The 12,476-nt window shown below is 34.2% G+C and overlaps 1 protein-coding gene across 1 annotated transcript in view; it reads right to left on the bottom strand.

Annotated features, from left to right (window-relative positions):
- LOC129234176 (AMP deaminase 2-like) overlaps nucleotides 1-12,476 on the bottom strand; it is a 65,056-nt gene that overhangs the window by 27,715 nt on the left and 24,865 nt on the right. The window contains exon 6 of the mRNA XM_054868087.1: nucleotides 8,463-8,592. Within this exon, the coding sequence (XP_054724062.1) occupies nucleotides 8,463-8,592 (130 nt within the window). The remainder of the gene's footprint in view (nucleotides 1-8,462; nucleotides 8,593-12,476) is intronic.

Raw genomic sequence — 12,476 nt, 5'->3', positions numbered from 1 at the left:
AGCTTTTGCGTTCAACTTTCTCTCTTTTTTTTTTGAAATGTTTCAACTTTTATAAATTTTAATGGAATAAATAATATTCCTTTTAGTTATTAAAGCTTAACAGAAAATTATCCATTAATAATCCTGCTTTACTGAACAAATTTTATTGAAATAACCCATTTTAAAACTGATAGTCACGTGTCAGAAAAAAGCAGTTCATTTCTCTATCTCTTTCCCATCGTCCGCTGATCAGAATTCAATTATACACCAAATGCTGTTTGTTCTCTGTGTAGGCCAGTACTTAATCTGTGGGGTGTGCCTCTCAAGGCAGGACTGTCGCTTAAAGAGGATCAGGAGGGGCACTTTCCCTGCTGACTTTGAGAAATCAGAAATTAATGTATTTACATGGGCATGGTTTTTGCTGTTTTTTGGTTTCATATGCATTGAGTGTATGGATGATTCAACAAAAAAGCAAAATTTTGGTGCATTTGTTACAAAAAACCTGAAAAAATTAAGAAAAAACTTTAAAAGGTAGCATTATTAAAATATGATATTATGAGAGCTTAATTATTTGTGTCTTATTTTATTTCTGTAGTTGTGTTTTTCGTAGGTTCGTGTATGTCATAACGGTGAATTATATACTTTAATATTTTAATTAAAAAACATCAAATTAAACTCCTTCGAATCCAACTTGTGCCAAGAACTTAGAGCAACAGGGTTTATCACTATGTAATATAAAAATTTAATTATACAGTTGTCGCGGCTTATATGAGTCACATTTTGTTCTAAACAGCTTTGATTCCATAAAGCGACTGATTCAATAAAGTTGGATTTCGTTTTTGAAGATTTCATTCATATAGAACGGTTAATTCAACTGTCCACTGTTTCAAAATGTTGAAAATTTGGTGCGGCTATTCTTGGTGTGCCGCCCTTCGTCGTGTAAAGTTGAAAGAAGCTTCAGTGCGCTGAGAAAGCTGAAATTATATCTAAGGTCGACTATGACACAAAAGCGGTTGAATCATGTTGCTTTATGCTAAGTTCACAAAAACATCTTGGACGAAATTGATCAAAAAAAAAAAATAGCACGGATATTTGTATCCCATGTGCAGTCTAGAAAAAATGTATTTGTTAGTATTTAATTATTTTTCTTATTGTGTAATTATGTAAATCAAGATGTACCCGTTTAAAAGTATCGTATTAAATGTAAACCCATTATATATACAGTTGGCTCTCTGTTTAACGACGGCTCTTCACGGTCCCAGATGGCCCACTGTAGTGTTAAAAGTCGTTTAAAAAAGTGCCAACTGTATATATATATATATATATATACACACACGAATTTTTCTTAATGCAACTTGAAAATGACAGAGTCAGAATGGTCCCCCCTAATAAATTTCAGCTGACGACGCCAATGTCTGAGGGTATACTCCCAGTAATCCATTACGCACAACATATGTATGCGACAGGGGCGGACTGGGAAGGAAATTCGGCCCTGGGATTTTTCAAATCAATCGGCCCATGGGGGGGGGGGAGGCGCCGATATGGGGAACAAGTGGGGGCTCAAGCTCCAGCACCTTAGAAATTAGAACTTCCTTGCTTTTAGTACTTTTTTCCTTTGCAAAATGTAAAAACATTTCTTCTCCAGCCATTTTTGAATAAGCCAAAAATTAATTATGCCAATTTATTAAAAATGCCAAAATTTAATAACTTTAATCTGTATTGAAATCGGTTTCCATGTGGAAAATATCTTGCTAAACCATGGGGAAAATATTTAAGCCCCCTCCTGCATAAAGTTTTGCATATGGGCGCCCATGGGGGGGGGGGGAGGAGGTACTACAGGAAATCTGAAACAGATGCATTCTTATGCAAGTAAACACCATAAACAAGCGTTGTAATACTAATTTTGTTGTTTCACGATTGCAATTGAAGGGCTCGGGGCAAGAATGTGATATGATACATGATGTGAATTTTCACTAGGTCCATTTCCAGCTTATAAAAGTATTTGTAGAATTTTTCAAAGGTATTATACATTTTACATTCTGCAATACAAAAACCAGATATATGTTTAAAATAATATAATCTATTGTAATGTTTAATTCAATATTAGTTATGAGAAACAAAAATTTTGATCCAAAAGTCACTACTCCTTGTGGCTCGTCACATTTCCGTCCCGAGCCCTACAACTTATAAAATTTTATTAATTATATCATTATATGCCTGATCAATGGAAAGTTAATTCTTTTAATTTTTATGTTCCCTTAGATTAGGATAATTATACGTTAGAGGGAAAACATATTTCATGAAAACCAAAGCTTTTCTTTTTCCTTTTTTTTCTTTCTTTTGAACCATTTTAAAGTATGCAACTAAATTCAAAACAAATTATTATAAAACCTTTTGAACAAAGTGATGAAATATTAAATTCATAGTTATCAAAGAGAATAAAATTAGCATTTTTTTAAAAAAATATTTACTAGGTTAAGTCTGCTTTTGTTAAGACCGATATGCACTTCGCAAGAATTAATAGCTGTTTAAATGAAAATGTTTCTCCTCTAGGCTTATTACATTCTCCTCTGGGATCTTGACTTTATTTTGAGTTTATGTGCTATGACATAAAAGCAGTTTCAGGGACGTAACTAGGTCATTTTTGAACAAGGGCAAGACCTCGGCTCGGCGCCCACCCCCTCCCCATCAAGGAAAATTCTCAATTTGTGAAATGGAGGCCCAAATTTTACAGAATGATAAAATACAAGTGTGCACCATTACGTACTTTTAAGGAAATTTCCGATTCTTCAGACAAAGTTTGCTAAACAATTAATTTTTGGGAGGTCATAGTGACCTTCTTTGACCTCTCATCGGGCATCCCTGGTTAAATAACATTCTTTTTTGTATTAAATTATTATAGTATGCATCTGGAAAACATATAATAATGCGCTTGAAAATAAAACTCGCTATTAAACTTTAAAAAATAAATAATTGAAAAAAAGCACTTTTTCCAGGTTATTTGCATTTAATTATAAATGCATTAAAAGTACCGTTTAAGAGCTGTGATGAAATGTAAAGAAATGCTTGTCAAACAATTCTAAAGACTATATCTAAAAGCTTGGTTCGCACTAAAAAGTATAAAATAAAATAAGTATATGGTTTCGTAAATTGCAAACTGAAAAATTGCAGTTGATTTTAATATCCTTTGTATAGGGCAATTCACAAGCAGCCAATAAAATTGAAATTAAAAATTCAGAGAAGAAGAAATAGAGGCAGTATAGTAAAAGTTATTCATAAAAAGCTGTATACCGCCTACTTCCTATTATCTCAAATTTTTAAATCAAATTTTATTGGCTGCTTCAGAGTTTTCCTAAACAAAAAGATTAAGATCAACTGCAATTTTTTAGTGTTTTAATCAAGAAATCATATTACTTATTTTGTTTCATACTTTTTAGTGCAAATTAGGCTTATAGAAATAATTTAAAAAAAAAACATTTTTTACATTTTATTTTAAAGTTTTTACGTTTTGAAATTTATTTGAGGTGTACCTTTCACTAGTTACCTTTCCTTCTTTGGAAAAAAAAAACTGTATTGACTTTCGTTTTAATATACATGTATTGCACATAAAGAGAGAATAGCTTATATTTACTACTCATCTTTTTTCAATACTGTTGATTTGCATGCTCGAATTTAAAAGCATTTTGGACAAGTATAGAGGGGGAAAAAAGCACTTTTAAATACACCCGCAAATATATGGTTTCTTAAGTTCAGCTTTGAAATTAATTTGTTAAATTTATTATTAATGCATTTAGTCATTATTTTTTGGCAACAATTAAAACGCAGAAGTGTGATAACTTTATAATTACTAATATTTTTGACAACAATTATGTTTTTGACAACAATTGAAAACCGAAAGTGAAACTCAGGGTTTATGACAGAGAAAGTAAACTGAAAAATATTCTTTAAAAATAAAAATAGCTGATTTTTAACACATTGATTGGCGCTGATGTTTTAAGCATTTAAAATATTGTGTACAAGGCAGAAATGTATTGAAACTAAGTCAAAATTTCTCATTTGATTTTAGCTCCCTTTATGTCTAAAAAACTGTAACATTTTCCCAAAAAAAAAATTCGGCAGCCTCAGAACTTTAAACTGAATCTGCTTTATTTTTCTCCGAGAAAAATGGTAATACTCAACAAATTCATATTACATCGTTCAAATTATATAAACTATGCCTTACCTGCTCTGCTACTGTCTTTAGCATTTAACCATGGTGATAAAAAAGATGAAGGTTGTTGGGATTCTTTTTCGCAAACTTTGGCTCTCTTTCTAAATACTACTCTTGATTTATTATTATTATTATTATTATTGACCAATCTTAAAATTGATCTTAAACTATACATGATGAGCAAAAAATCTCCTGGGAATAAAAATAGAAAAGGAAAAACTATCAGAAAAAAGTAAGTGGTATGAGCTAGAGAAGATACTATTTAGAGAATGATTCTGAGGCCGAGCCTCAAGACATGCAAAAAAGACTTCAAATTTGACGGCAGTTGATGAGGACATATAATGCCTCTCAATTCCTGTAACAGGGACTACGGTCAATAGAACAGTGTAACGATATTCCCCTAAGGCCAGTGGGGGACACAAGCTTTCATCCGTTTCATCAAGCTGAGAGAAACACATCATGTTGACAGCTTTATGACGTTTAATTGTAGAAAAGGGATATTTGAGCATTTCCGCTGTTTTGTATTGGTGTGTACTTCCCACAGCTCTGCTCCTATATTCCTGATATGAGAGGGAGATTCTTTTAGATAAGATATAATAACAAGTACTGGTCACTCTAAAATGAGTATTTCGACAAAAAAAACCATCGTAAAAAAAAGTGAGATTACATGTACTTCAGATGAATGGGAGGGAATTGGGGGAATTGGAAGAAGGTTACTTTTATTGCTTTTTATTCAAGTGAACGTCAAGAAATGTATGTTACGAGACAATAGGATCGCCTTTCCCAATTCCTGATGTTTCTTTTTTACCGTTTTCTTTCTTGTCAAGAGGAACGTCTTCGATTAACATCAATTTTCTTAGCAGGGCAATCCCCGCAAGGAAGAGAAAGTTTAAAGTGCTAGATTGTACAAGTGACTATTCGTGAAAAGCGGCTGTGAAACTGCCGTGAAGCGAATCACTAGGCCACAAACAGATGTAAAAGGCTTTAAATATTGAAGCAGAGATTTTTCTTATTTTCGACGATAAGAAGAGGTTCTAATTTTATTAAAATATTAAGCTGCATTTATTCCCGACCGGCCTTTTTCCGTCCAGGAAGGACAGGGAACAAAGTCACCGTAAGCTTAACCAGACCTCAGAGGAAATGAGATGCAAATGCAACCTCCCTGCCCCCTTTTTAGTTCAAACTCCGAACTTTTTTCCTTGGTCCTTCCAACTTCGCATTACTGAAAATTCATACTATATCATGTTACCTCACTTATCTCAGACATGACAAATTGTCCAATTTTTACTACTGAATTTGAAAATATACTTTTATGCAAACTTCAAATTAAAGTTTTCAAATCTGCGTTAAAACTTAAAAATTCAGAAGCAGCTAGACAATGCAACATCACATGTGAATGCAATTTAAAACTATTCATTTTGAAATATGTGAGTGAGAGGAAATGAAGCGACGATACAAAAATATGCAATGGTGGGGGTGGGGGGTCATGGGGACCCGGAATTCAAAATTGGTACCGGGCCTTATTGCTGGTAGCGGCTGCCCTGTGTAAACTTTACGTCATACAAACACACACACACACATATGTATGAGAAGTGTTACAAGGGGGGACCACGGCCCACCATCCATCCCTTCATGAAAATTGTAAAATTTATACTGCTTGGACTCCAAGCCGGGCCTCTTATTTCCGCAGGAACAACGAAAGACCATGTCAGCCTAGTTGTAAACTGGGGACCCGGCACGTGAAAAGGCCCAGATCAGGATTGGAGTGGAATAAGTTTGATAAGTTTTCTGCAGAAGGGAGGGGGGGGGGGAATGACCAAACTGACAAGGGGGCTGCCTTGGTTCTCGGCGGCCCTGTGTTTCAGACTAAGCTGACATGACCTCTCCTCGGGCCCGACCCCTATGAAAAAAATTTCGGTACTCCACAATGTTCTAAAACCTTTCCCCGAGCTCTTGGTATTTTAAGGCATTTTATTTCGGGTATTTTGGCCCGAAAATTTCGTTGTTGCTGCTCTGATCTGTTTTCGGCGGCCCTCGGGGGAACCGGCCCTTCTGGCATTTGCCCAAATTCCCACATATCCAGTCCGCCCCTGGTATGCGTCATAATATGAAAATATTTGAAGTTTGAGGGTATACGCTATATTTTTAAAAAATATTTGAGAGTATACGGTATATATGGAGTACACTGTGTGGCATACTGAAATATTTTACTCAAATACACTACAAAAATAGAAAGAATGTTAATTTATATAATCACGAAACAGATGTCAACTTCAGAGCTGAATGGCATTTCTATGCAATATCACATGGCAATGGACAATGTAATGGAATCAGAGGAACCGTAAAAATAATTGATACTAAGACTAGGTTACAAAGAACTACTAGAAGTCACATTTAAATTCTTACAGAAATGTATACCTTCTGCATTTTTGCAACTAAACATTGCATGTATCCTTGTGAGCACTCAGTATATTAAACTAGCTAAAAAATGCTGCAAGAAAGGTTTGACTCTGCAAATAAAATCCCCAATACAAGATCTAATCACTGCTTTATGCCACCCTATTTAAATATTATCACAGTAAAATAATTGTTCACTAGCAATAGATATGAAGAATAGTGTCGTACTAAAAAGACTTTTAAAAGAAAAGGCCCATTATTGCCAAAAAGGTTATTACATAGCTTGTGTTGATCACTAAATTTTGAACCCCTGTCATTGTTTTGGTCCTGGTACAGTTTCAAAGTATCAAATTATGTATGTGCCTTGGTAAAGCATTCCAAAACGCCATATACTTGAGTCACTATTATAAATATAGAACTACTAGGTGAGTTCATTTTCTCAAAACTACACTCAATCAAGAAATAAAAAAACGCACTTTTTTAAATTTAAATTTTGTATCTAATTTAATTTTTGCATATGTTTAAGGAAATTTAGATAAGTTAATGTACAGAGCGTATGTTTGTATGTATTGAAAATTTGTGTGTGTAAATTACCAGTATAGTCTATAAATTAACTACTTAAGCTGCCAATCAAGTATGAACTACTCATTCATGTCCAAATATTTCTAAGTTATCAAATTAAAATAATTATTTTTATGCTTACAATATATTTTTTCAGTATAATATATTATATAGAGCACAATTTATGTAATTTAAGAAGGTGCAATGAAGTTTGCACACTTTTTATTTCGGTTTTAGTGTGTGAATTAACTAGCAAAATTGCTCAATTTCAAAGACCTTTATCTTTTTCACAAACCAAATACACAAAACAATATATATAACATGTATAGTACTTGAATGGAATATTTAATTGGCCAAGTAATTTTTATTTTTAATTCCATCCTCTTTTGGTTTACTGTAATTACTAAAAATGTCATTTTTCCGATTTTTGAGCTCCCCCCCCCCCATAAAGGGTAAACTCACACACAGCAACAGTTACATATTCTTATTAGTGTGGTTCCAGTGATTAGTTTTTGCTGTATTTCATTTTGTGTTTCCGCCCCCTACGCGAGTTAAATCCCTTTGAAGTGAGTAAAAATTTTTAATTTGACCTTGAACTTTAACCTGTTGCCATTATTTTAATTATTAAGTTACAGCCACGTAACTCAGCATGCAAGACTATCATTTTATGCACTTCAACATCAAAGTGTTAAATTAACTGCCATAAATGTAATTCAAATAGATTTTGGCCTAAATGCAAAGGTCTAAAAGTCCCATTTTTGACTACGAAAACCACTTTTGATTACCTCTAAAAAATCAAAGGTCCAGTTTAGAGAAAAAATAAATGTGGTTTTAAACATCTTCCAAATGCAACTTTTAGGGATATGAGTTTCAAAAAAAATTAAAAATGGTCAAGCGCACCTATCCGTCGAACCTGTATGGATTGACCCAGCTATTACATTTTGAAGAAATTTTCAAGAAATTCTCTAAAACATTTTCAACTCTGAAAACTTTCAAGAAATTCTCTAAGCAATGCATTAATGTAGTGGTTACTTTTCTCTATTCAAACACTGGAAAAAAGAAGAACCTTATCTTCTGTAATAAAGAGTCCTTACTTCAGAGGTAGAACTTGTTTCAAAACCTTCAACAAAGCTTTTTAGATAATTATAATCCATAAAATGTTCTTTCATTATAAGATAACTATAACATAAAATCAACGAAAATTACAAACAAATGGAGATGACGCTTGTATTCACTTTACAAACAGCTCGAAAGATGACATAAAACTTCAAATGTCAAAAAACAAGCATTCTAATACAAATATAAAATGAATTACCTTCCTTGTATTATAAAAATCTCTATGAGGTACAGCTTTTTGAGCAGCCGATTCTCGGAGCTCATTTAGCAAGACATGCAACTGATATTTTGCAGAAAGATATGTCAATCTTCGGTAGCAAAAGGATTTTCTGAAAAAGAAAAAGATATTTACCCTTTGAGACACATAACTTAAAACCTTTTTTTTTTAAATTTCAACTGGATTCAGTTGAAGCCACTTTATTAGTCGACTAAAAAATAAATAAAAGGCTTGACTATGGATGGATGGCAGATGAGATTGAAGTGGAAACATCATTTGTAAGTTAATTTGTTATTATTTTGTAACAGATAGAATTAGCGAGAACCAGGCCCGGATGTATAAATTTTGGGCCCCCCTGCAACAAAGTCTGTTGGGCCACTCTGCACATGTCAGCAGTGTAAATTTATAATGTTAATAATCCTTAGTGCTAGTTGTTTTAAAATTTTTCTGCAATTTTTTGGGCCGTTGGGTCTTTTACGGACATCCTCCCCCCCCCCCACACTGCGGGGTTTGCCGATATGCAGATCCGGGTCTGGGGAGAACTTACCTCTTACTACTCGGCACTTTCTGGTTGATTCTAATTATTACAAATGATGTTTCCGCTTCAAGCTCATCAGGCATCTCTCTGTGGTCAAGCTTTAGACTCATATTAAGTCAATATGCCTCAAAGGGCTAGGCAGGGGCCGGTGGGTCACGGGGCTGGTTGCGACTTGTGGTTAAACTCCTTTCTTACTTCCTTTTACAAAAAAGGATGTATTGTATTCGCAAAAAAATTTTCACTCAAAAATCAACCTACATTTCCATTTTGCTCACCCCCGAATGAATGTTGAGGTTTTTTTTTCGACTCGACCACACTTGGATAAGTGTCTAAGAACATATAGACACACAAAATATCCATTTTGACGATTCCCGAGTTAATTACAACGAGTTTTCTCATGACGTCTGTATGTATGTATGTGCCTATGTATGTCGCATAACTCATGAATGGTATGGCATAGAAAGTTGAAATTTGGAACGTAGACTCCTAGTGGGGTCTAGTGTGTCCCTCCTCTTTTGGTTGCATTTGAGTGTTTCTAAAGGGGTTTCTTGTCCTTTTTTGGCGGGAAATCATTGTTAATTTTGATGTAAACTCAAGTGGTGTTTTAATTTGTTGGCGTTTTAATTAACACTTGGCGATATATCACCAGTCTTCTGAAGGCCAAGTTTTGTCGTAAACTTGACGTCAAATTTGGTGACTTTTTTTTTCTAATTTGGTTTGTAATTAGGCCACTGTTGTGATATTTAGAGAGTAAACTAATGAATCACATTAAAATTGCCAATAATAGGGAAATTACATTAAATTGGAGTAAAAGGGAAGTCATGTGATGCACACATCAGCTCGTTTTTTTTCGCAACACCTTCTTATTGAATACAAGTTTGAAGGACCGTCACAATTTGGTGGTGCTTGGGCCAGGCCTATGTTTAATAGAGGCTAGGGAGGCAATCATGCACTGGATATAGGTTTAATACCAGGCGTGTCCACAAGGCATTTATTGAGTGTTACTCAGGGCCCGTCAAGAGTCAAAGCTGGGCCCCCTGTCTGTTGATTTTTCAACCCTCTTTCGTCATTAAAAACATACGATAGTGATTCTGAGGCGAGCCTCTAATTTCCGACGAGGCTGGCATGGCCTCTCCTTGGCCCTGAGTGTACTTCAGGGTGGTCTGCAAAGGGGTATAGAGGGTGCTACCCCCCCCCCCCCCACCCTTTTTCAGAATTTCATTCCAATTATATTTTAGCAATGCACAAAAAAAAAAAAAAAACTTTGCTGTATTAAAACATTAAAATCATAATAATAAATGAACAAATTGAATAAAAGTAGCAAAAAGTATTTATTCTGAAAAATTTTAAAAGGTAGTGTTTTTGTAAAATAGAATCATCTGAAATTCTGAAATATTAAGATTATCTAATTAAAAGTCACCAAATGTATGTTTCAAACTTTTTTCAACGAAAAAAATAAATAAAATAATTGTGTATAATATAAACTTGTGATAAGCTTCAGTTAAAAAAAATGAAAGATAAACAAAATTGATAGCCTCATAGGAGCCACCGACATACTTACATTGTTAATTGTTTACATAAAATATCACCACCAAAATCATAGCTAAATGGAGAAAAACACAGAAGCCACCGAAATATGTTTTAAATAGGGGGAAAAAACGTTAAAATACAGTGGGGGAGTTAAAATATTGCAATGAATATGCACACCACTTGTTCTAAGTGTTTAAATGTAAAAAAAAAAGAAACACTTAATCAAAAGATTCAGGAGGTGATATTTAGAATAAAAAATAGATAAACATACTAAACTGTACATACCAATCAAAGCAATCCAGTGGTTTTGGAGAAGAAAAACTGAGGGTAGGTTTTCCACAACAGTTTTAACTACAATTGGAATAAATAAAGAGAGGATAGAAAAGAAGGGGTTCCTATTACCTCATTCCTTCATTTTACGTCACCAAAAGTAGCCTGGAAGTGTGTTATTAAAACTTTGATTTTTGAAGCACTCTGGGAAAGAGTTTTGAAACAGCACAATTGCAACTAACAACTATGAAGAAATTCAATTTCGATAAAGAAGACTAGAAACTCTCCCTCCCCATCATTCTTTGAAACTTTGACTTAAAAAGAATTTCGGGAGAGAATTCCGGAATCCCACAATTGCAACCTACAACTGCATATTTAGAACTTCAATTTCAAAAAACTTCCAGGAGAGTACACCCCCGTAACCCTTAGAAACGCCCCATATCAATAAAGATTGTCTAAACCTTCGTTTAAGGAGTTCACTTCTAAACAATTTCTGAGGGATTGCCCTTGAACCCCCTCTTCTCATAACATCATTGGAGATGATCTACAACTGGGTTTCTAGATTTTCAGGTTTGAAAAATTGCCTGGGCCCCAAACCTCTCCTCTCTCGAAAAGTATCAAAGATAGTCTAAAACTGCTCTTTTAAAACTACAATTTTGGCAGATTTTCAGGAAGAGACTCCAAGAAAACTCCCCCATTCAATTTCAAGATCTTTTGACTCGAATAATTTCCGGAGGAGGGCCTCCAAATCTCGTCTTCACTAACCCCACCAAAGATCATCTGAAACTGTTTTTAGAACTCTAATTTTGAAAATTTTCCGAAAAAAATCCACTCCCCTCCCCCATCATCATCAAAGATAGTCTGCACGGGTATTTTTAAAGTTTCATCTTCAAAAATTACTGGGCGAGGGCTCTCGAACTTCTACCCCACCCCCCTCCCCACTACTAAAAATTGTCTAAAACAGCGTTTATAAAGCTATATAATTTCGGAAACTTTCAGGCGAAGAAACCCCAAAACTCCATATATCTAAGAGAATATTATACTTACGATTAGGTTTATATTACTAACACTTCAATCTTGTTATAACACCCTCCTAAACCAGACGCTAAAATCATTCTCCTTCTCTCTCTCTCGTTTTCTTTTAAAATGGATAAAAAATTGAGGGGCTTTACACTCCTAAAGTTTTTGACCTTGCTACGACCCTGCATTCGTTTTATTGCACTTTCCTCCTTTCATTTAAAAAAAAAAAAAAAAAAAAAAAAAAAACCTAAAACTTACAAGATTCTGGACATGGGAAGGGGAGGTAGATTTACCATTGAGCTAAGGGCCGGTTTTGTGTGATCGCCAGGGCTGTTTCAACAATCCAGTCCAGCCCTGGGGCTAGGATCATACTGTACTTCTAAACATACAAGCAATTTTGTAGAACAAAGGGAACAGTTATGTACTTTTGAAGGTTTAATCACATGATAATTTTAAAACTGGGTTTTATTTTATGAAAAAGAATTGGAAATAAAGTCATGATTATCAAAACAAAAAATACAACAACTTTGAAATGAAATGTTATTTATATCTGACAGACAATATATATATATATATATATATATATATATATATATATACAGTGGCGGATCCAGCCGATTGTTTTGGGAGGGGCCATC

Source organism: Uloborus diversus, chromosome 1, assembly GCF_026930045.1.
Source record: "Uloborus diversus isolate 005 chromosome 1, Udiv.v.3.1, whole genome shotgun sequence".
NCBI lineage: Eukaryota > Metazoa > Arthropoda > Arachnida > Araneae > Uloboridae > Uloborus > Uloborus diversus.
The sequence above is the reverse complement of the archived record's forward strand: the minus strand, read 5'-3'. Positions and strand labels throughout refer to the sequence as shown.